Below are 25,832 nucleotides of genomic sequence, written 5' to 3'. Positions count from 1 at the left end.
GTGAGTTTGCTCTATTTTAACTTGGGATTTCCTACGAGTGTAGTGTGTGGGCAGTTTTGTTTTTTTTTCAAGCTGAGATACGAAGGGTCATGTGTGAATGCGTGGGAGGCTCGGCCGAGAAGCACATCATTCCTTTTGGAGTACATTTCTACACTGGCAAAAAAAAATGGCAGAAACTTTTGCTTATCTTAGATGTATTTTTGGTCATTTTTAGAAGTTTTAATTAGGCTTTTTCAACAATTGTATACTTTAAGCTTGTGGGCAACTCTTCGGAGTGGTAGGCTGCACTGGGTTAAAGGGGCAATCCTGTAGACAGATCCATTTTTACTGTTAAAAAGATTGTATACCGGTAGTTATATTAATTAATATCTCGACCTGCGAGTATTTGAAAAATATGTGCATTCATGATGTTCATGTATATTTTGCTTATTCATCCATCCATCCATTATCTGTACCGCTTATCCTCAGTAGGGTCGCGGGGTTGCTGGAGCCCATCCCAGCCATCTTCCGGCAGTGGGCAGGGGACACCCTGAACTGGTTGCCAGCCAGTCGCAGGGCACACAGGGACAGACAATTCGCTTGCTCATTCACACCTAGGGACAATTTGGACCGGCCAATCAACCTGACATGCATATTTTTAGGGATGTGGGAGGAAACCGGAGTGCCCGGAGGAAACCCACGCAAGCACGGGGAGAACATGCAAACTCCACACAGGAAGGTTGGTAGCTGGATTTGAACCCATGACCGCACACGCACTAACCACTGCGCCGCCGTGCTACAATTTTGCTTATTATTCAACTTAATATTGTTTTATTCTAAATGAATGTCTTCTTTTACCACTAGGAGGCACTAAACAATTCAGAATGTCCCTTAAAGATGAGCCAAACAAATTACCGCATGATAGATCTATCATGATTACTGATGCTAGGCACCTGCCTTGGCGCCAACTGCCTCGGACTCTGATGGGCTCCCTGTCACTATCTAAACCCTCGTCTATCTGTCACCTCTTGTCAGTCCGTCTGCGAACCTCAGTTTACTCTTGGCAAGCTTTTGGACCCTGACTCACTCCTGCTTTGGCTCCCGTCTGTTTCCCGGCTTCGACCCGTTGTCTGATCTCGACCACGTTTTTTGCTCTTCTGTCCCTGCTACTGACCTGTTTTTTCCGCTCCCGACACTGCCATCGCTCGCCACGGAAGTGCCACTTCCGCGTTCAGAGCGACCTGCTTCCCGCGACCAGCAATCACCGGATCGTGTGTGCAATCCTTTCCCTTCATCCCAATAAAACTGAAAGAAACGTATGCAAGTGGGTCCTCTCTCTGTTCTGGTCTTGACAAGATCAGGGGTCTCAAACTTAATTAAGTAGAGGGTTGCTGAAGCTAGGATTTGGGTGAGATTGGGTTTTCCACAAAAACAGTGCTTATAAAAACATTTTGCTGTCCTTAACAGGACCGGTGTTTTATATTCGTCCAGTAGATGTCGCTGTAATGTGTACTGCAACAAAAAATGGGTCCAAGGGAGAATACGAGCTACGGAGATAAAAGTAAGCAAAAAAGCATCCTTTCTTCCCCATTTTTATCCGGCCTTTCTCAAAAAAGACAAGAAGGTAGGGAAAAAGATTTAGATTAAAAAGGAAAGATATAGGGAAGGAAAATAAATAAGAAAAACAGGCAAAAACAGGAATACTGTAGAAAGCAAAGTGTGGGACGGCGGTGGCAAAAAAGGAAAATGGACAATAAAGAAAGAAAAATAAAAGAAAGTCTAAAGGAAAGGAATTAATGAGAAATTTGTCTAATTTATTTTTCATTTTGTTCTTCTCTTTACCTTGTTTTTTTCTTTTCTTTGCTTTTTTTCTTATTTGTCTTTTTTTTTTAAGTAATAAGCTGTGTTTTGGTCATTTTGAGTCTCCGTATTTTGTCTTCTTCCCTTTTTGCTTTTAGCACTCATTTTCGGTGGCACAACAGAATACAGTATCATCTAGTGGGAAAATATTACACACTGTCCCTTGACCTTTCATATGAAGGCGGGGGCCTCAAATTACCATCCACGAGTTAGAGAACCCTGTGCTAGATAGAATAATTTTGCTTATTATAATTATCTTAACTTATTGGAGAACCGCCTCAAAATATCTCAATATAAAGCAAAATACTTAACAAGAAGCGTAAAAAAAGCATTTTGCTATTGGAGTAAGAAGTGCAGTGGTTAGCACATTCGCCTAACATGCAGAAGGTCTCCGGTTCGAAATCGAGTGGAAACATTTGTTGGCCTGCAGAGGGATGGGCGCCATCAGGCAGTACTTGCCAAAGACACACCACAGGAAATGGTTACCCAACGACGCTGGTGGTTTAGGAGACGTGTCAAATCTCAATAAGAGTCTTGGTCTATTAGTGTTAGTTTTTACCACCATCTAGTGGTTGTTTAGTGTAACTGCCACACAAATAATTGCAGTATTTCCATTTTAAATGTTGTTTTTGTTTTTCTGGAGAAAGACACCGAATTTATAGTTTTCATACAAAAAATACTAACTGCTTATTTCCAAATTGTTTTAAGTATAATTTATAATTGAGGACAGTCAAATTTCCTCAGCAAATCCTTAGAAACAGTTACCATGACAACAGTACACAGACACACTTCGACGCTAGCTTGCTGTTTCTTAAATTCATGATTTTCTTTTGGACTTCTTCGGTTTCTTTGCACTGAAGGTTTGTTAACTAATCTTGAAGAAATGTTTTCCATACTGTTTTAATTCTGTAAACGTCATCAATGTTGGCAATGATGTAGTACTAACGTGTAGCAACGTAATTCCGAAACGCCCCTAATGTAGTTCACGCGATACGTACATTTAATTAATTCATTGATGGATTAGGCAATGTTCTTAGTTTTCAAAAATACATTGTGAATGTGTTTAATTGCTGTTGAGATTGTCATGATTGTTTTTTCTGTTATTAGTGTCAATAAATTTGTTCAAACCAAAAAAAAAAAAAAATCAAAAATACATTTGCGTAATATTAAGATGTATAGGTACATTTATAGCATTCGTTTAGTAGAGGAAGCATCCCAATAAGTCCCCAAAAAATATTGTATCCTCTCTCAAATAACTGTAAATATAATATAAATATTTTTTTAAATGTTGATCTGTTTACAAAACATCTTATATTTCGTCCTGTAACAGGGGCGTTACCACAGGGGGCAGGGTCGGGCACTGGGCACCCACAGATACGCTCTGCCCAACCCAGAAAAAAACAAAAGAACAAAAGAAGAAAAACAGCGGGAAAAAATAGGTACAACGCTAAGGGGAAAAATAAAAAGAGGGAAAAAAAAGATTTTGGGTCCCTTGATCAATATACTACCGACAGTAATGTAATATTATTCCAGGGTGTGGGGGCAGAGCGGCTGAAAGCTCTGCTCCCTAAAAAGCTGAGACGGGCAGCGGGTATATTGAGATGGAGGGAGGAGGATGATCTGAGGGTGCGGGATGGCGTGGTAATGTGAAGGAGGTTGAGAGGGGCAAGTTTTTGAATGGCCATGTAGTGAGCAGGGTTGGGTAGGGTTACTTTAACTTGATTACTGTCAATTACTTTTGGATTACTCCAACACCAAATATGCTAATAAAAGACAAAATCAACTAAATATGAATACAATTATGACTCACAACACGTGGTAAGCTTTCTCTCCTGGCTTTGATCTCTTTGATCTCCGGCAAAACTAACATAAAATGCGACAGAAAGAAAATGAAAATAAATCCAAACAGCTTGCCAACATCATTTTTGCCGTTCCATGTATTCCGTTACTCCCCAAGCCTGCACAAAATTTAGTAATTTTATTCATATTTAGTTTCTTTTGTCTTTTATTAGCATATTTGGAATTGGAGTAATCCAAAAGTAATTAAAAGTAATCAAGTTAAAGTAACCCTACCCAACCCTGGTAGTGAGCATTGTTTGCAACAACATTAAACACTGCACTCCAGGATAGACAAGGTAAACATGCAATAAAGACTGAAAAAAAGGAATTAAAAGAATGTCAGGAAAAATAAGCCGAAGTATTTACAAGGTAGTGCTTAGATACTGGCCTGAGTCGTAAGTGCAATTTTGGAATAGTAGTGCGATGAAAAGTAGCGTAGTAACAACTAGCAGCAAACCCATTTTTCATTACAACCGGCAAGGAATGCATTTTTCACAGTTTTGCACTCTTGTTTAGGTTAGGGTATTCATTTGAAAACTAAAACACTGTGTTGTCACGATTACTGATTGGCATCTGTGCCCGCTCATTTGGCGCCAGCCGCTGCGGGCTGCATGATTGGTTTCCTGTCCCTTTTTAAGCCCAGTCCTTTTCACTCTCCGGTTGTCGGTTTGTCAGCGTACCTCTGTTGTTACAAGGTAATCATTTTGACCCTGACTCCCGCCTGTCCCGTTTTTGCACCCGTTTTTAAACCCATCCGTTCCTGATCTCCCCGTTTGTCTCCGGCTCCGACCTGTTTTTTTTATCCCGACCACGTTTTTCTCTCCTGTCCCGGCTATCGACCTGTTTTTCTTTTCGTCCTTGTCACCGACATCCCCCGCTACGGAAAATCAATTTTTGTTCGGATCAGGATCATATTTGCACGAGCGGCTTGCTTCCCGTGTCCAGCGAGCACCGGATCGCGGGCGCTGCCCTTCCTCTTTCTATCAATAAACTTGTGGTTAATGTTACGCATTTGGGTCCTGATTCGGTTCTGGTCGTGACATTTATTAAACATTTTTGAACAGAAAAAGTCCAGAAATGTCCTCAAAAAGTCTTGCATCCACCGAATCCAGCAAAGCAGGTACGGTAATCTATGTCATGTTCTGTGCAAAATATAGGTGCATTTATGTTTGCATGTTTTCATTGTAACTGTATTTTGTAGATGTCAAGACAAGACACTTGATGAAGGGGACACCCCAGAGTCAATTGAACTCAACGGAGGGGAAAACTATTTTTCTAGAAGGTTTGACTGAAAAAAAGGAGCGAGAAACAGTGGGTGATTTTTGTAGACTGTACATTTACACCGTCCACTGTTACCTATTTTGTCCTGTGATCCTCAGAAGAAGCGCAACTTCTTTTCCCTCCCGATTCACGAAAAAGCGAGTCACGCTGCCGGACCGACGATGGAGCAGAGAAAAACGCTTCTCAAGCAGCTGAAGGACGAAGAAGACGAGCTGGATTTTGAAGAAATAAAAAGTAAAAAACAAGCAAAGAGTAAACCAACACAAACACCTGCAAGACGTGAGCTGAAGAGCGCTTTGTTGAAACAAAGTACGTAGAAAGACGCGGGAGACTTTTCCACAACTTTGCAAATGACATTCTCATCGATTTCATTTGGCAGCGCACATCGTGAGAGAAGGCAAACACGACTTGATTTCGATGGAGCGACAGAAGGTCGTGCTGGAGGTAAATAAATGCACACATAATATCTGTTGAATAAATAGATGAATAAATTAATAGATGAATAGATGAAAAGATTAATTGATAAAATGATGAATTGATAAATACATAAATAGAATTAAAGATTAATTGATAAATAGGTAAAAAGATGCATACAATAATAAGTAGCTAATATAACAATACACAGATAATAGATTAAGAGATGAATAGATTAATACATTAATAGATGATCAGATGAATAGATGCATTGATGAATTGATGAGTAGATGAATAGATCAATTAATAAATAGATAGAGAATTAGATAAACAAATAAATGGATGAATAGATATATTGATAAATTGATGAGTATCTGTAAAGATGAACAGATGAATAGATTAATCGATAAATAGATGGATAAATAGATAAATAGATACATTGATAAACACATTAATAAATTAAAAGATTAAAATATTAATAGATAAATAGATGAATAGGTAAATAGATGGATACATACACGAATAGATGAGTCGATAAAAATATGAATAGATCAATTAATAATTAGAGAATTAGATAAACAAATAAATGGATGAATTGTCATTGATAAATAGTTAAATAGATTAATAGATAAATTGATAAATTGATGAATAGGTGAAAAGATGAATAAATGAACTGATTTGATTGATAGGTGAATTGATAAATAGATGAATTGATAAATGGGTGAATAGATTTATAGATCAACAATTTTGTTATATGTCGAAGTGTCCATGGGCAAGACACTGAACAATGCCCGATAAGCAGGTAGTTGTCTTACATGGCTGACGCTGCTATCGGTGTGAGTGTGTAAATGGGTAAGTGTGAAGCACATTATAAAATGCTTTGGGGAGTCTCCATTGACTTGAAAAGCGCTATAGAAATGCAGACTATGATCCATTAATACATAAATAGATCAATTGAGGAATTAATAAATTAATATATAAGTTGAAAAATAGAAAGATACATTGATAGATGAATTGATTTATTGATGAATAGATGAACAGACAAATAAGCACGTAAGTATAGGTTGGTTTATTGGTTCGTGGTAGGTTTGGAAGGTTTATTTGTTGGTAAGTCTGCCAGACAAATAAAATGAAATATTGGAGAAAAAAATCCATATTCAAAGGAACCTGTCATCATCACTAACTTTATCTTTTTTATTTTCAGGTTTATGTGTTCCTACCATATAGATAATATTACCATTACCGATATTACCAACACAAACTGTAGTTATTTTCAATATTTAAAATCAAGCAAGGTTTTGGGTGCTCTGAGGAGAGTGATGAACAACATGAGTATGGATGTTAAGAGGGGACTTTATGAGAGTGATTGTGCCGACTGTTGTATGGTGCAGAGACTTGGAGCCTGAACGCAGGTTTGAGAAGGAAATTAAATGTCTTTGAGATGAAGTGTTTGAGGAGTATGTTAGGAGTGACAAGATTGGATAGATTGAGAAATGAAATTGTGAGACAGAACTGGAGTAGCAGTGGAACTGAGCAAGCGTGTGGATAAAAGAGTACTTGGTTGGTTTGGACACAATGAGAGGATGGATGAGGAGCAAATGTTGAAGAGGATCTACAGAGCTGAAGTCAATGGAAGGAGACCAAGAGGAAGGCCGCGATTGACGTGGATGGATGGTGTTATGAGTGCACTGCAGGAAAGAGGTCTAAATATAATGGAAGCTAGAGCTCTTGATGGTGATAGAAAGGAGTGGAGAGGTGTTGTGAAAGGATAGTGGGATTGTGGACGCGTTCTAAAGGATGGGCTGGGAACCCGTTTGACGCGGCAGGGGTAAACCAGTGAAAGCTGTCGGGCCCTCCTGTTGAACAGAAGTGTGTTGCTTCACCCTGACCCGGGTGACATGGTCGCTTTCTTGTGTCCCGTTTCATCTGGAGGGACGAAAGCATGACTAACTTAGGTGCCGAGGTGCCTAACTTGTTTGGGTGTTTGGGAATTTGGGTTGGCCATGGTCCAAAAATGTTTGTGTGTGTGTTTTTTTTTTTTTTTTTTTTTTTTTTTTTGCTATTTTTCCCTTTATTTTCGTTTTTGTATGTTTGTCTTGCTGTCGGTCACCCTTCTTGAGGGATATGACCAAGGTAGACAAATAGATGGATAGATAAAATGACTCACTTGAGATAAAATAGTTATATTACAATTTATTATTATCATTGCTATTATTTAGTTTTAAAGTTAAATTTTATGGATCATTCCATTAAAAAAGTACCAAATGTCATTTATATTAATCGATTTCATTGTTATCAAATATTTTTGGGAAAAAAACGTCGATTTCAGGAAAAAATGTGTTAAACTTAAAATAGTTAATTTGCATCTTTGGATATTTTAAAGTGGCAATGTGAAATATTTGACTGCTAATCGCCGCTGTATTGGGTATTACAACCCAAAACAAGTGCTACAAATCAAAGGACTAATATAACCTATGGAGACTCAAACAGACCAAAACCATACCATAACCTTTTCATTTATTTGCCCAGCATTTTACAAGATTTTTGTTTTTTGGGGGTACCCACAGAAGCAAGATGGCAGACAATCATGTCAGCTCCTCTTAGGTGAGCGTCATGTTATGTAAAATAACAACAAATTTCTCGACCCGTGAGTATTTGAGAAAAATACACTTTTTGATGCTCATTTGTGTTTTTGCGAAAAAGTTTTTGCCAATAGGAGGCGCTAAATAATGCACAATGTACCTTTAAAGAGGGTGTGCAGTGTATAAGTACTTTTTCTGTGAAACCCAATCTAGGTTTGCAAAAATTATTATGAAAACACATAAAGAAATATGCCTTTACACAAGTTGCCTTTATTGGCAGTCAATAACAATTTCTCCTTTCTCAGATTGCGCTGATGACAAAGAGGTCTGAGATTCGTAAGATGGACAAGGCCATCGCGAAAGAGGAACGGCGATTGCTGGAGTTGGAGAAGACAATCGAGAAGGACAACCAGAGCTTTGAAGCGTTCTTGAGGGAGAATGAGAAGAAGTCTTTGGAGGCCCAAACATTGTAAAAGAAATCATGACCCTAAATCATTATACCCTTGACAAGTGAACTGAATAAAACTGATGATTTCTAACAGAGTTGCTCTTAGAAGTCTCTGTGGTTGTTTCTGTTATCAGTTTAGAACGAGAAATGAAGTTCAAACAAGAGAAATCTGCTGAGATCCATAAGTTGACTGCTGAAATATCAACTATCAAAAGGTATGCTTTTCACTCTGGAGTATTCAATGAATGTTTGAATGCGATAACATATCGAGTAAATCGAGTTTTCTCAAATTAGTGAAGTTTCCAATTATGAGGAAATCCTTCGAGAGTACAAAAGATACAAGGAGCTTCTTTTTAACTTGTCTCCACCGGAGTGGCAAGAAGCCCAGTTGGCGAAAATGTGCCCATCATCCAAAGTGGGTAAAAATACTGAAAATGACCAGAACAAGGATCCACAGGGCTCAAGAATCAAGCAAGGTAATAACTTGTTCCCTCGGATATTCTGTAAAATAAAAAAGACGACTCGAAGAACATCACTTCTTACATTTCTCACACAGAACTGGAGAGTAATGTTGCGAGTCCAGAAAGCATCAGGTATTCGTTGCACACAGCGTTCTGCATAAAATTCAATCATACCTCTATATTCGAGATGCTCGAGACACAAAAATTGCACGAGATATATTTGCCTGACATACGAGGGAACATCCAAGTTACAAAAATTTCTAGGGGCTACCAATCGAGACCGCCATTATCAGCTCATGCCAGGTAGTGCATGCGCTTCCAGCCATCGTGATCATGGAGTTTTGGGAAAGGAAATGGTAATGTGTTTTCTGAGAAACAAGGGGATGATGTCTTTTTAACCCTTGGATGCATAAGTGGGGTCAAAAGTGACCCCATGAATTGTTATTCTTCAAAATGTTTAATAATAGAGAGTTGTCATACTGTATATAATAATATTCCAGGTATTCATTATTTCTCCTCCTTGATCTGCTACCTTATCGTGGTGGAGGAGTTTGTGTGTCCCAATAATCCTAGGAGCTATGTTGTCGGGGGCTTTAAGCCCCTGGTAGGGTCACCCATGGCAAACAGGTCCTAGGTGAGTGGCCAGACAAAACGCAGATCAGAAGACCCCTAATGATGAGACAAAACTTTGGTCCTCGATTTCCCTCGCCCGGACGCGGGTTACCAGGACCCCCTTCTGGAGCCAGGCCTGGAGGTGGGGTCCGCTGGCGAGCGCCTGGTGGCCGGACCCTTACCCACGGGGGCCGGCCGGGCACAGCCCGAAGGGACGACGTGGGACCCTCTTCCCATGTGCTCACCACCTGTAGGAGGGGCCAAAGGGGTCGGGTGCGCAGAGAGCTGGGTAGCAGCCAAAGGAGGGGTCCTTGGCGCGACGATCCCCGGCTACAGAAACTGGCTTTTGGGACATGGAACGTTACCTCTCTGGCAGGGAAGGAGCCCGAGTTGGTGCGTGAGGTTGAGAAATTCCGACTAGATATAGTCGGACTCACCTCTACGCACGGCTTGGGCTCTGGTACCAGTCTTCTCGAGTGGGGTTGGACTCTCTTCCACTCTGGAGTTGCCCGTGGTGAGAGGCGCAGAGCCGGTGTGGGCATATTAATTGCCCCACGGCTCGGCGCCTGTACGTTGGGGTTCACCCCGGTAGACGAGAGGGTAGCCTCCCTCCGCCTTCGGGTGGGGGAACGGGTCCTGACTGTTGTTTGTGCTTATGCACCAAATAGCAGTTCGGAGTACCCACCCTTCTTGGGGTCCTTAGAGGGTGTGCTTGAGAGCGCGCCCCCTGGGGACTCCCTCGTACTGCTGGGAGACTTCAACGCTCACGTGGGCAATGACAGTGAGACCTGGAGGGGCGTGATTGGCAAGAACGGCCCCCCTGACCTGAATCCGAGTGGTGTTTCGTTATTGGACTTCTGTGCTCGTCATGGTCTGTCCATAATGAACACCATGTTCAGACATAAGGGTGTCCATATGTGCACTTGGCACCAGGACACCCTAGGCCGTAGTTCGATGATCGACTTTGTCATCGTTTCATCGGACCTGCGGCCGCATGTTCTGGACACTCGGGTGAGGAGAGGGGCGGAGCTGTCAACTGATCACCACCTGGTGGTGAGTTGGCTTCGATGGTGGGGGAAGATGCCGGCCCGACCCGGCAGACCCAAGCGTGTTGTGAGGGTCTGTTGGGAACGGATGGCAGAATCTCCTGTCAGAAGAAGTTTCAATTCGCACCTCCGGCAGAACTTCGCCCATGTCCCGAGGGAGGCGGGGGACATTGAGTCCGAGTGGACCATGTTCCGCGCCTCCATTGTCGAGGCGGCTGATCGGAGCTGTGGCCGTAAGGTAGTCGGTGCCTGCCGCGGCGGCAACCCTCAGACCCGTTGGTGGTCACCGGCGGTGAGGGATGCCGTCAAGCTGAAGAAGGAGTCTTATCGGGCCTTCCTGGCCTGTGGGACTCTGGAAGCAGCCGGCAGGTATCGGCTGGCCAAGCGGAATGCGGCTTTGGCGGTTGCCGAGGCAAAAACTCGGGCATGGGAGGAGTTTGGCGAGGCCATGGAAGCCGACTTCCGAACGGCTTCGAGGAAATTCTGGTCCACCATCCGACGTCTTAGGGGGGGAAGCGGTGTGCCAGAAGCAAGATGGCAGACAATCATGTGTATAGTGCCGATGGGGCGCTGCTGACCTCGACCCGGGACGTTGTGAATCGGTGGGCGGAGTACTTCGAAGACCTCCTCAATCCCACCGGCACGTCTTCCTCTGGGGAAGCAGAGCCTGAGGACTCTGGGTTGGGCTCTCGTATCACTGGGGTTGAAGTCACCGAGGTTGTCAAAAAACTCCTCGGTGGCAGGGCCCCGGGGGTCGATGAGATCCGCCCGGACTTCATTAAGGCTCTGGATGTTGTGGGCGTGTCATGGTTGACGCGCCTCTGCAACATCGCGTGGACATCGGGGACAGTGCCTCTGGACTGGCAGACTGGGGTGGTGGTTCCCGTCTTTAAGAAGGGGGACCGGAGAGTGTGTTCCAACTACAGGGGAATCACACTTTTCAGCCTCCCTGGTAAGGTCTATTCAGGGGTACTGGAGAGGAGGGTCCGCCAGGAAGTCGAATCTCGGATTCAGGAGGAACAATGTGGTTTTCGTCCTGGCCGTGGAACACTGGACCAGCTCCATACACTCTTCAGGGTCTTTGAGGGTGCATGGGAGTTTGCCTGTCCGGTCTACATGTGTTTTGTGGACTTGGAGAAGGCATTCGACCGTGTTCCTCGGGAGGCCCTGTGGGGGGTGCTTCGGGAGTATGGGGTACCGCACAGTCTTATCCGGGCTGTGCGGTCCCTGTATGCCCGGTGCCAGAGTCTGGTCCGCATTGCCGGCAGTAAGTCGGATTCGTTCCCGGTGAGGGTTGGGCTCCGCCAGGGCTGCCCTTTGTCACCGATTCTGTTCATAACTTTTATGGACAGAATTTCTAGGCGCAGCCTTGGCGGGGATGGAGTCCGGTTTGGGGGCCTCAGCATTGCGTCACTGCTTTTTGCAGATGACGTGGTGCTGTTGGCTTCCTCAGGCCGTGATCTTCAGCTCTCGCTGGAGCGATTCGCAGCCGAGTGTGAAGCGGCCGGGATGGGGATCAGCACCTCCAAGTCCGAGGCCATGATTCTCAGTCGGAAAAGGGTGGTATGCTCCCTCCGGGTCGGGGAGGGGTTCTCCCTTATAGATAAGGTGAGAAGCTCAGTCATCCGGGAGGGACTCGGTGTAGAGCCACTGCTCCTCCGCGTTGAGAGTAGCCAGTTGAGATGGCTCGGGCATCTAATAAGGATGCCTCCTGGACGCCTCCCTCGGGAGGTGTTCCGGGCATGTCCCACCGGCAGGAGGCCCCGGGGGCGGCCCAGGACACGTTGGAGAGACTATGTCTCTCGGCTGGCTTGGGAACGCCTCGGGGTCCCGTCGGATGAGCTGGAGGAGGTGGCTGGGGATAGGGACGTCTGGGCTTCCCTTTTAACGCTGCTGCCCCCGCGACCCGACCTCGGATAAGCGGAAGACAATGGATGGATGGATGGATGGATGGTATTCATTATTTACCATTGGTATGACATAATGCCATCAGTAGTATTATATCTTCCTCATTAATTTTCAATCACACTCATTGTAGAGTGCATGTACTGGTAGGCCATGCATCCTCGGGTTAAACAAACTTGAGCTTGTTTGGGGTACCGGACCGTCTTATCAGGGCGGTCCCTGTGTGACCAGTGCCAGAGTTTGGCCCGCATTGCTGGCAGTAAGTCAAATTTGTTATCAGTGGAAGTTGGACTGCTTCCTCAAGCCGTGACTTTCAGCTTTCACTGGAGCGATTTGAAGCCGAGCATGAAGTCCAAGACCATGGTTCTCAGGGTGGCATGCCCTTTCTGGGCTGGGGATTAGATCCCCCCTCAAGTGGGGGAGTTCATATATCTCGGAGTATTGTTCACAAGCAAGGGTAGGGTGGAACAGGAGATCAACCGACGGATCGTGCAGCTTCTGCAGTCAGGTGGAGCCTGTACCGGTCTGCCATGGTGAAGAAAGAGCTAAGCCGAAGGGCAAAGGTCTCGATTTACTAGTCTATCTACGTTCCTCCCCTTACCTATGGTCACAAACTGTGGGTCACAACCAAAAGAACAAGCAGCTAAAATGAGTTTCCTCCGCAGTGTGGCTGGCTGGCTTAGAATTAGGGTAAGATGCACTGTCATCCAGGAGGGACTCAGTGTAGAGCCGCTGCTCTTCAACGTTGAGAAGAGCCAGCTGAGGTGATGTGGGGATCTGATAAAGATGCTTCCTGGACACCTCTCTCAGGATTTGTTCCAAACATGTTTGTCATCGGCAGGAAGCTCCAGGGACGACAAAGGATACGCCTGAGAGCCTACGTCCTTAGGCTGCCCTAGGAATGCCTCGTGATTCTGTCGGACGAGCTGGACAAAGAGTTTGGGGATAGGGAAGTCTGGGCTTCTTAGCTGAGGCTGGCCCTGTAACCAAACCTCACATAAGCGGTAGATAATGTAAATATAGATGGATAGATATCTTTTTTTTATGTTTGATTACTATTTGAATATGTTTTGATCTAATCAGGAAGATCACTATGTAGCTATTTACGGTTATCTTGGATGCTTCGAGGCAACAAGAACAGCTTAGTTTTTAATTATTACATATCGGAAAAATGTGATCAATGCACGAACAACTTGAGATGCGAGCATCTGAAAGGAATTAAGCTCGTATATAGAGGTATTAGTCTACATCATTTTTCAAACATATTTCCCAAAATATTTGCCTTTACCTTTCAGGTCCACAGTTGAGAATGAACAAAGTAGCGATGAATCAGACTACGAGGTCAGTTGTAGTGAAATGTACATTGGCTTACTGTTTACTGACTTGCAACATCTCATCCACAAAGGACAACCCAGAGTTGTACTTCACTGATCCCAAGCAACTGGTCCAGTTAATGACGGATCTGACTGCGCAAAACCTGTCCTTAATCAAGAACTCAACAAGAGCCGAGGAGACCCTGGACGAGCTCAAAGGGTCCATGGAGGAAATCAAAAAGAGGACGTAAGGTGTTGGTTATTGGTTGAGGAATTAAATAACCCACTTAAAAGAGATATCCTTCGAAAATTAACAAGTATGAAGAATTGCGTCCCTTTTGGGGCTTTTTTTTTTTTATGTGTTGGATCAGATCTAAAACACTAAAAGCCAACAACTAAGGAGCTGATTTTTCACCCAGAAGATTAAGACATGATAAACTTTAAAAGGGCCCCAAGTATTCATTTGTAACATACTGCAAAAGGGAGGGAGAAATTTACACTACACTCTAGGTGAAAATGTGCCAAATTGAGGCACATTAACCACAGTTATAAATCTTATTTATTTATCCGTCAAAAACTCAGTGGCCGGCCGTGCATTTCTCATGTAGGCCTTTGGTTGCGCTTTGTCTGATCAAAGCCAACCCACAATTACTATTTTATGGCGATGAAACATTTACTGCAGCTACAGCTTAGACATCTAAAAAAATCAATAATAACCTCTTCAAATTGCACTATTCTTTAAGAATATAGCCACATTTTACCCACCTAAAAGATGTTTTTTTCGTGCATAAATCTATCCTCTTTTCTTTCTTCACGAAGATTTCAATAACTCTGTCATACAGATTATCCATGCGTTTCAGTTCCTTAAAGTTATTTTCTATCACCATTGGAGCTAATGTGAAAGTCGAGCCTTATTTTGGCATATGTTTTGTTCCATTTAAGGCTGAGAATATCAGTTTGAAAGAAGGGGCAGACACAGGCAAACTGTACTTTGCCCCACCTTTTTGTTGTAATACTTCCTTTACCGTCCTCTAGCCTATCATAGCTTCTGAAACCGCTGACGTTTCCTTTCGCCTTCTAGAAGGCCCTGGCCTGACTGGGTGAGCCAACAATTTTATCCACACTTGTGTTATGTCTCAGTACCAGAACTGATTGTGAAAGCCTCTGGGTAGCTTTATGACCCTGACAACAAATAATGGCTAAATGTGATTGGCTAAATGCTTAAATATAAAAGCACAAATCGGGAAGCAGCAGCGCAACAGGATGGAAGCAAAAAAAGAAAGCTGTCAGAAAAGTTAGAATTATTTGAGAAGTAATGATCGACAAAATGGAATTAACATCATATGATTCAGATATTTTTTAGCCCAGCAGAGAAGGCCTTGCAGGCCCTGGCGGCCCACCACCGAGTAAACCCTATTATGAATGCATACGTTTCTGATGCAATTACTTGTTTGTCGAGTCAAAGACTTAAAAAAGAGAAAATTTAGTGGGAAACGAGACGATTTAGGGATTTTGTATCTCTAACATGGGCAGCACGGCGACGCAGTGGTTAGAGCGTGCGCGGCACAGTTCTGAGGTCATGAGATCGAACCTCCTGTGTTGAGTTTGCATGTTCTGCTTGTGCTTGCGTGGGTTTCCTCCGGGCAGGCCCACATTCCCAAAACATCCGTGTTAGCTTATTATACTGGTCCAAATTGTTCCTAGGTGTGAATGAGCGAGCAAATTGTCTGTCTCTGTGTGCCCCGTGACTGGCCGGCAACCAGTTCAGGGTGTCCCCTGCCCACTGCCCGAAGATAGCTGGGATGGGCTCAAGCACCCCCGCGACCCTACTAAGGATAAGCAGTGCAGATATTGGATAGATGGTGTCTCTAACATCAATGGCAACTTTTTAGACAGTGCTTACCAAGTTATGCTGTAGGTCGGTCTCAATTCTGTGTCTACTCAAACACAGATTCCAAATGTTTTTTTTTTTGTTTTTTTATATAAATAAAATATAAATAAACGTAGATCAGAAGTAACTAATGTGGTGCCCCCTGAGGACAGTTGAAGTGCCAGCAGACCTGTTTTGAATATAGCTCACCAATGTTAGGTCATTGTGATTTTCTTTAGTGGTTGACTTAGTCTATTTAACCCTACTTCCAATATTTTACCTGGTCATATCACAGTAATAACGTAGTAATAACATGATAAATTGTTATTTCAGAAACGCATATAAAACTGGGTGCCCTTAGTAACAAAAAGTAGCTCTCAGCTTAAAAAAGGTTGGGGACCCTGACGGATGCTGTAGATGAGTCCATAGCACAATATTGCTTCTATTGTCCATTTCATTGCCCGCATGTTGGTTTAACATCAGGTAATTGTGTAATTGTAATGCTGTGCAGTCCTTTGAGACATTTTTGTGATAAAGGGCTATATAAATAAATGTGACTTGACTTGACTTCAGTAATTAAAACCATCAATGACAAAAGTTCTACATGCACGACAAATGGGTTACAGAACATTTCTTAATTGTTGACTCAAAGTGGAAAGATATCAAAATTCATGAAATTATCACACTTCAAGCGCAGACGCGTATAATGGCCTAAATACTGCCAGGCTCATTAAAAGAAAACTACGACCCACAATTGCATTCATCAGGGTACAAGAATCAAGATATGTATTTACTTACCTGCAACTATGTAACATGTCTCTTTACCCACCTTCTAATGATCCAGCACTGCAAAGTCAAAATGTTTGGTTTAAACCAGTGAAGGTGCATAGTTTTGATAAAACAGTGGCCCCTCTAGATAACAGATTAATTGATTCTCCGTTCCAGCTCATATCAAGAATTTTTCATATCCGATGAATTTTCCCCATAAGACACTACTGAAAATCAGTTAAACCATTCCCGACATCCCCAAATCATCCAAGTTAACCCTAAATAACTATTAATCACATCTACGTGAGAACTAAGAACACAATAAAATAAAAATTGAATATACAAATACCGTAACGAGATGATAAGAACAAAATAAGAGTTTATTAGAATAGAATAGAATATACCTTTTATTGTCGTTGTTACAAAATGGGTTGAACATATTGTGACAACGAAATTGGACGTGGCACTCCAGTTGCACATTTAACAGTGATGATAAAAGAAAACAAAGAAGATAAAGGAACAAAGAAGATAAGGTTATAATTTACACAATATAAAGTGACAAAGAAGATACAGGTTATAATTTACACAAGAAATGTGGGCATGTAGGACGTTACATACAGTTTTGGGATCGCATTAGTGCAATATGTGCAAAACTAGTAGATTGATAGATGGATAGATAGATAGTTTATTCATCCCCACAGGGAAATTCACATTTCCAGCCGCATCCCTGCGCTGAGAACAATACAATAATAAAGCAAAAAGAATACAATATACAAATACCCAATGTGACGTGTTAATACCCACTGTAGCATGTTATATAGAGTATCTAGATAGTGCTACACAGAATACATATTGCAATAAACTTCGGTAATATGCAATGTAGGGGGTGTGGTTTAATGTGGGCCTTTACTCTGCCGGGTGGAGTTAAAGAGCCTCATGGCATGAGGAAGAAAACATCTCTTCAGTCTGTCCGTGGTACAAGACAGTGACAGCAGTCTGTTGCTGAAGCTGCTCTTCTGTCTGGATATAAGTCAACATTGTGCAAAGTATTATCGGTCCCTCTAGTGGTAGCACCTGGAAATTCTCTTAACATGGGTTTTCTCTCGTATATAGGGCAAGATTTTTGCTTGAAAGACATCTCGTATCGACTTTCTCCTAACTACAGACGCTCATATATATTGATGGGTCACTGTGTGTATTTTTTTAATTAACTGCCCCTTTAAAATCTGTTTTCCCCAATATGTACCCTTTAAGCGAGAAAGAGGAGGTTCTTCTGACCCAGCAGATCGACGACATGAAAAAGCGAGTCGAGGAAGAGAAAACCAGAGCCTCAAAGATAAAAAAGAAGGTTCAACTTCATGTCTTGCTCAACACAGAAGAGGAGGTAAGCAATGGCGTTTCATTTAGAATTAGAACTACCGTATTTTCATTGTCATTGATAACAACATAGAGAACATTATTTGCAATGAGTTCAACATTTAGCTGCAATATAATTCCCAAATAAGTAAAAAAATAGGATATGAATACCAGTTTCTATACCATACTGGACTTCAATACAACCGGCAAGATATAGTATATTTCCCCAGTCTTGAGCGTTTGTTTAGGGTGGTGATGGCCCTGGAGAGGAACCTGGCTCTCAACCTGTTAGCCCTATTTCAAGGGACACTATAGCGCAGGGTTGGGCAATTATTTCCCAGGGGCCAAATGAGGAATGAAAAATATTGTGGAGGGCCGACCGAAAAAACTGACCTCATTTCTGCATATTATTAATAGTGTTTCTATATTTAAAAAGCAGCATTGATTTGAGAAGTTAATAGGACTGGTAAGAGTTTACTCTAGGGGTGTCAAACAGGGGGCCCGTGGGCCGAATCAGGCCCGCTAAGGGATAGAATTCTGCCCGCGAGATAACGACCAGGGAAGTGCAAGCGAAAAACAAGTTGCGGGTTAAGGATGTCCACTTGATGTTGCCAAAGGTAGGGGCCTCTCACAAAGATGCTGTAGTGGTACTTCTGTCTCTGTCTCTATCTCCCTTTTACTCATTCACTCTCTATTTCTCTTTTTCTCTTTCTTTGTTCCTCTTTGTCTCTTTCTCTCTCTGTGTATTTTACCTTCTTATGCTCCCCCTTAATTTTTGTCCTTTACTTTCTTTTCTCTCTCAATCTCACTGCCCCCTTCTCTCTTTTTACCCTTCTCTCTTTCTCTCCTCTTTGCTCTCCTCTTTTTCTCGCTTTCTATTTCTCTTTGGATTTCGTTCTTTCTCTTTTCTTTCCCTCTCTATTTCTATTTCTTTTTTTGTCTCTTTTGTTTCTGACGCTCTCTCTTTTTTCTCTTGCTCTCTTTTCTCTCTCTCTCTCTCTCTTTCTCTCTCTCTCTCTTTCCTTGTCACAGACTCTCCTTTTCTCTCCCTCTCTTTCTATTATTTACTTCTCTCTTTTTTCTTTCACCTCAATCTACTAGTCTGGCTCCCGAGAGAATATTTGTTCTCTCGTGTGGCCCCCGAGTTAAACCTAGTTTGACACCCCTGGGATACTGTATGGTCTTGGAAAAATGCCATTTATTTGGTCACATTTCCCAAAAGAATGATAAACAAAATGTGAAGGTTGTTACCATTTGTAAATAGTGGTCAAATTTTGTCACCTTAGTTCTAAAACATTGGTGAACAAAATGTAAAGTCTTTTACCATTTTAACTTTTATTAGTGATCTGAGCCAGTCTTATTGCTGTACCCCGAATTATTAAAGTAATGGATTACCTGGTGGGCCAATTACTCATATCTCCTGCATTTTAAAAATGTATTTCTCATTTTTTAAGCATTTTTTTTCATTAAAGACCTTCTATTCATGTAAAAATAATGAAACATTAAGAGATCATTTTTTTAATTGCCGCAACAATATGCATTTATTGTCATGATTACCCAAGTGGAGTCACCTGGGGTAATCATGTGGCGCGCTGGAATGTGCTTCCTGATTGGTCAATGCTCCCCTTTTAAACGCGTTACGCGCAGAACTCCTTGTCGGAGGATTAACTTCTGTACCCCGTAAGACTCTCCCGATTACCTGCTTTCTTGTTTACCTGATTCTGCCTGCCTGCCTGCCTGCCTGCCTGCCTGCCTGCCTGCCTGCCTGCCTGCCTGCCTGCCTGCCTGCCTGCCTGCCTGCCTGCGATCCGACCTGCTTCCGTCTCAAGCTACGATCTCCTCTTCAGTCCCGGTAAACTCGACCTGCTTCCGTCCACGCTACGATCGTCTACGTCGTCCGAAGTTTCCCGCTAACCCTTGTGCTTACCCAAATAAAAGACTTGTAACGAACGCTCTGGGGTCCCCTGCTCTGTTCTGGTAATCCTCGTGACAGAATCCTCCGACCAGAATGGACCCCGCGTTTGTACATCTGCCCCCTGACCGCTATAAAAGTCTGAATCAGCAGCGCGATTCCTGTTGTGCAGTTCGGCAAGTCATTTCCGACATGGCGAAATTGGCTAAGGCACCTCCGGCCGTATGACTGCGAACGACTCCCAAGCCTGCCTGTTCGACTCCCAAGCCTGCCTGTTCGACTCCCAAGCCTGCCTGTTCGACTCCCATGCCTGCCTTGAGTCTCCCTGTACTGATTTTCTCCAGTCTGTCCTGTCCTGTCCTGTCCTGTCCTGTCTTGTCTGTTCTGAATCTGCTCCCCCTGAGTCTGGACTCTTCTGAATCTGACCCCCCTGAGTCTGGACTCTTCTGAATCTGACCCCCCTGAGTCTGGACTCTTCTGAATCTGACCCCCCTGAGTCTGGACTCTTCTGAATCTGACCCCCCTGAGTCTGGACTCTTCTGAATCCGACCCCCCTGAGTCTGGACTCTTCTGAATCCGACCCCCCTGAGTCTGGACTCTTCTGAATCCGCCTGTCCTGTCTGATTCTTCCTGTCCTGAGTTGACTCTCCTGATTTTCCTGTGTTACTCTGTGATGTGTCGTGGGTTTATTTTTATTTTATTTTTATTTTTTTTCCTGGGGAACTTCTGGAGCCGTTCCTTGAGGGGGGGGTTCTGTCATGATTACCCAAGTGGAGTCACCTGGGGTAATCATGTGGCGCGCTGGAATGTGCTTCCTGATTGGTCAATGCTCCCCTTTTAAACGCGTTACGCGCAGAACTCCTTGTCGGAGGATTAACTTCTGTACCCCGTAAGACTCTCCCGATTACCTGCTTTCTTGTTTACCTGATTCTGCCTGCCTGCCTGCCTGCCTGCCTGCCTGCGATCCGACCTGCTTCCGTCTCAAGCTACGATCTCCTCTTCAGTCCCGGTAAACTCGACCTGCTTCCGTCCACGCTACGATCGTCTACGTCGTCCGAAGTTTCCCGCTAACCCTTGTGCTTACCCAAATAAAAGACTTGTAACGAACGCTCTGGGGTCCCCTGCTCTGTTCTGGTAATCCTCGTGACATTTATGAATAAATGTACATGTAGACATCTACTTCTACAATTAATATTTTATTATTTTTTTAATGAATTTATTTTTAATCACTCTGAATTTATTCTAAGTCATAAAGTGCTTCTCTTTTTAAGAACTTCATTCAGTAAACAGCATTGAAAAACTCAAAATGTGATACGAATAGCTATTGTATAGAAAATGAACGAAGCGTGTTGAATGCTGGAAACACTCGGGAGAAGAGTGGGATCAAATAAATACATTTTTTTAGCAGTGCTTTTTCTCTTTTACCATCCATCCATTCATCATTTGCACCGCTTATCCTCAGTAGGGTCGCGGGGGTGCCTGGAGCCCATCCCAACCATCTCCGGGCAGTGGGCTAGGGACACCCTGAACTGGTTGCCAGCCAATCACAGGGCCCACGGAGACAGACAACTCACTCACTCACTCACACCCACGAAAAATTTGGACTAGCCAATTAACCTTGCATGCATGTTTTTGGAATGTGAGAGGAAACCGGAATGCCTGAATGAAACCCACTCAGGCACGGGAAGAACATGCAACCTCCACACGGGGAGGCTGCTGTAGCTTGACTTGAACCCTGAACCTCTACACATGGGGCTGGGCACAAACCACCCATCCGCCGTGCCACCGCCATTTTATACATGTTATTATTATATTTTTCACTTCGCGCAAGTTGGATTGTTAGGTCTGGTGGGCCGCACCCCTACTGTAGCGCCTACCACAGTGCAACCGTCCTAAGAGGTGGTGAGAGGAGTCCGTATAATGTTGTGGGCTCTGTTTCAGTATTGTAAACCGGGAATGACCCCAAGACTGGGCAGAGAGCAGCCAATGATTTTCTGGGCTGTGTTGATCACTCTCTGTATGTTTTTTTCCCCACCCGACGGCAGGACGATGTGATGAGGGTGCTCGGCGAGAAAGTCTCAGAAGTTTATCGGTGCTGCGTGGACGAAAGATCTAGCAGCCTCGGCACCTTAGAGAAGCTGGCCAGCATTGAGAAGCAGATGTCTTCACTGCTTCACTCCCTGGAGGACATCCCCAAGGAAAGTTTGGAAACGGTGCAAAAAATTAAGGACAGCGAGCGGAGGACCAGGTATGTCTTGAGTAACGGTGAAACGTGGGAATTTGCTGAGTAAAAATACAGTCAAGTACAGTTTTTCGTGGGGTCGCGTTCCAAAAAGGTCCTATAACAGACGAAACCCGATCTAAAGTATTAGTATTAGTATTCGTTTGCTATTTTTGTTCCATTACGGTTTGCATGAGTTTCGATGGGTTAAATAAACTGTTGTGGAAATGAATTAAATTGTTGAAAAACACTTCAAGAGATAAAATTTTAGGGAAGGAAATAAAAAATATGAGAGAAAAAAAAAATGACAATAATCGTTTCATGATTAGACCTACACCCCTAAATCCTAATTTCAATCAAATCAAATGTATTTGTGTAGCACTTTTCAGGCAAAAAAATGATACTCAAAGTGCTGTATCAAAATATTTAGCATACAACAAGACAGTTAAAACCCCACTTCCAGCGAAAAAAATAAGTATTTGAACACCCTGGTATTTTGCTATTTCTCCCACTTCTAAATCATGGAGGGGTCTGAAATTTTAGTTGAACGGTGCATGTCCACTGTGAGAAAGATAAAATTAAAAAAAAAATCCAGAAATCACTATGCATGCTCATTTAACAATTTATTTATTTATTTAGCTGCAAATAAGTATTTGAACACCTGAAAAAAGGAATGTTAATATTTGGTACAACCTTTGTTTGCTATGACAGAGGTCAAAACTTTCCTGTAGTCTTTCACCAGTTTTGCACACACTTCAGGAGGGATCTTGGCACACTCCCCCACAGAAATCTTCTCTAGATCCGTCATGTTTATGGGCTGTCATTGAGAAACACAAAGTTTGAGCTCCCTCCAAAGATTTTAAATTGGGTTCAGGTCTGGAGAATAGCTGGGCCATGGTAGAACCTTGATAAGCTTCTTACGGAGCCCCTCCTTGGTTTTCCTGGCTCTTTGCTTCAGGTTGTTGTCGTGTTGGAAGACCCAGCCACGACCCATCTTCAATGCTCTGACTGAGGGAAGTAGGTTGTTCCCCAAAATCTTACAAAACGCAGCCCCAGTCATCCTCTCTTTAATGCAATGCACTCGTCCTGGCCCATGTGTAGAAAAACACCCCCTTGCTTCATAATAGGGATCGTGTCCTTCGGATTATACTCCTTATTCTTCTTCCTCCAAACACGCTTAGTGGAATTGTAACCACTTTCTCCGATGACTCCTCTGTATCATCCAAATGGTCATATGCAAACTCAAGACGACCTTGACATGTGCTGGTAGCGCGCTCGTCTTGGGATCAAGAGATCGCAGTTCGAATCCCGGCTCCTCCGTGTTACATGTCGAAGTGTCCTTGGGTAAGACACTGAACCCCTAATACCCCCAATAAGCAGGTTATCGTCTTACATGGCTGCACGACCGCTATTGGGAAATGTGAAGCACAATGTAAAGCGCTTTGGGAAGTCATTGACTTGAAAAGCGCTATATAAATGCAGATCATTTCATCATTTCATAACCTTGGAAACGGTGGTGCCAGCTCTTTTCAGGTCATTGACCAACTTCTGTCATGTAGTTCTGGGCTGATTCCTCACCTTTCTTAGAATCATTGAGACCCCACGAGTGATATCTTGCATGAGGCTCCACTACGATTGAGATTAACCGTCATCTTAAGCTTCTTTCATTTTCTAATGATTGCTCCAACAGTGGACTTTTTTTCACCGAGCTGCTTGGCAATTGCTCAGTAGCCCTTTCCAGCCTTGTGGAAGTGTACGATTTTGTCTCTGGTATCTTTGGACAGCTCTTTGGTCTTCGTCATGTTACAAGTTCAGGTCTTACTGATTGTATGGGGTGTTTTTATGCAGCTAACCACCTCAAACAATTGCATCTGATTCAGGATACATGGAGTGTAGGTGAACTTCTAATGGCCGGACTAACAGGTCTTTTAGGGTCAGAATTATAGATGATACACAGTTCCACTACTTATTTACTTATTTGTTGTATCACACAACTACATTGTTAAAAAAATCCCGCATTGTGAATTTTGGATTTTATATCAGACCCCTCCATGATTTCTAAGTGGGAGAAAAAGCAAAATAGCAGGGTGTTCAAATATTTATGTTCTTCACTGTATTTAAACACCTAACCCCCCTCCACCCCCTGCTCAGACAATCAAAAAAAAAAAATCATACACATTCTCGCACAATAGTAAATATGCAACATGAATAAAAAAAGTCGTGATAGAGATAAAATATGATTATCGCAAGGCACAGACTAGCCATGCAAGGAAAGAATCCAAATGTGAGCCTCCAAAAGATCCCCGGCCCTACAGTTAAGGCAAACTTTTTATGCCATTACCTTGTGGTCCGGGGCCCCGTGAGTGTTTTTTCGTGACAAGTGGACCCCGAGCCAAAACGAGTTTGACGGCCCTGTTTGAAATTGTGTTTTTCCCTAGGCAACGTGAGGAAAAGTTGAGATTGCAAAAAGAGAAACAGATAGAAAGGATGCAGAGGTACATGGAGAGATCACTATCTGATGCCAAGAAAACAGTGAGTTATTTCAAATCCCTCTGAAGAAGAGAAAAAAAATCCCCTGAAATGAGACACCATCAATAGGTTTTGTTATCTCCCTTTCAGAGTGGACGTAAATTAATGCCCAGATGCATCCCCACTGCTCGGAAGAAAAAAGTACAAAAAGTGGAAGGTCTTCTTACTGATAATGGCTTCAAGGACAATTTCTTCACATCTTTAGACATTAGCTAAAGAACCCAAAACATAAACATTGACTGGAAAAAATACATTATCCAAGGTGCAAACTAATTGTAGAGATTTGTGTGTTGGTTTAACGAATGAAGTTTTTTTAACCACGAGGATGTGCTCAATGATACACACTGTCCCTTTAAGAGTAAAAGAAAATGTCTAGCCAGAGTTCAGGCCCAACCCTTTGTAACAAGAGACGTCAAACAGGAGGGGCGCAGTTTAAAGGAACTGGGTGTCTTTGATTCGGGTTAGATCAGTGTTTTGCAACCAGTGTGCCATGAGAAATTATCTTTGCAAAAAAAAAAGCAGGCCATTGCTCAGTATCTTTAATTTCTTCAAGTCATCAGCTGAGTAACTAACCTTCATCCATATCAGTAGGTGGCAGCAGATTGCTATTTCATTCATTCCTTTTATACACTAATCGTGTGCATAATACAGGGAAATCTATTTCAGAACTTTTTTTTTTAAATAAAAACATTAGGCTCGCTGCAGCGGGTCGGGTGTGTCGACGTTTCGTTCTGTGTGCATTGTTGCAAAGAATGACAATACAAAGGAAATTATTATTATTATTATTATTATTATTATGTGTGTCCTCTATCAATGACAATTTTCACGTGACCAAAACGCTACATTTTGTTGAGATATACCCTATTTTCCGCACCATATGGTGCTCCAAATTATTAGGTGCACCTTCAATAATCAGTCTTTGTGATATATATACTTCATTTATGAGTCGTACCGGACCATAAGGTGCATCAAATTAGTACTACAGTAAAGATAAATAGGTACCATATTTGTGCATTAATTGATCAGATGAAATATATCACTCGTCACTATTGCAAAATGTAGATGCAAAGGGAATTAAACCCGGATCGTGGCGGGCAGAGCGCTGAATCCTATACACTAGACCACTAGCGATAATAACTGTACCTGAAAAGTCATTAGGTTTTATGTGAAACATGAATATTTTGTTTGTTTGTTTGTTTGTACATGATTCAATTGTTTGTTTGTTTGTACATGATTCAAATTGAATCTTTTCTTCCGGCGCCGTCACGAATGGCAGCCACTCCAGCAGCTCCCGTGTTATTTTCGATTGTTTTGTTCTCGATTGTTCTCAGCTCAGGGATGCTGCTGGAAATGTGAATTTCCCTTCGGGGATGAACAAAGTATCTATCTATCTATCTATCTATCTAGTAGACACTCAAATTAAGGAGAGAATACAT

The 25,832-nt window shown here is 42.8% G+C and overlaps 1 protein-coding gene across 1 annotated transcript; it reads left to right on the top strand.

The window, feature by feature from the left end:
* The first annotated feature begins 4,389 nt into the window (after positions 1-4,389).
* Positions 4,390-25,071, top strand: LOC148359635 (cilia- and flagella-associated protein 100-like). Its single transcript, XM_088344357.1, has 14 exons — positions 4,390-4,798; positions 4,880-4,989; positions 5,058-5,268; positions 5,339-5,403; positions 8,261-8,424; positions 8,538-8,618; positions 8,698-8,879; positions 8,960-8,996; positions 13,723-13,768; positions 13,833-13,987; positions 17,633-17,762; positions 21,692-21,894; positions 24,306-24,399; positions 24,487-25,071. The coding sequence occupies exons 1-14, from the start codon at positions 4,756-4,758 to the stop codon at positions 24,610-24,612; spliced, it is 1,647 nt and encodes a 548-aa protein (XP_088200483.1). The 5' UTR covers positions 4,390-4,755; the 3' UTR covers positions 24,613-25,071.
* Positions 25,072-25,832: the final 761 nt, after the last annotated feature.

Source organism: Urocampus carinirostris, chromosome 9, assembly GCF_059441175.1.
Source record: "Urocampus carinirostris isolate Australia breed hairy pipefish chromosome 9, RoL_Ucar_1.0, whole genome shotgun sequence".
NCBI lineage: Eukaryota > Metazoa > Chordata > Actinopteri > Syngnathiformes > Syngnathidae > Urocampus > Urocampus carinirostris.
Note: the sequence above shows the minus strand (reverse complement) of the source record. Positions and strands in the feature narration are given on the sequence as shown.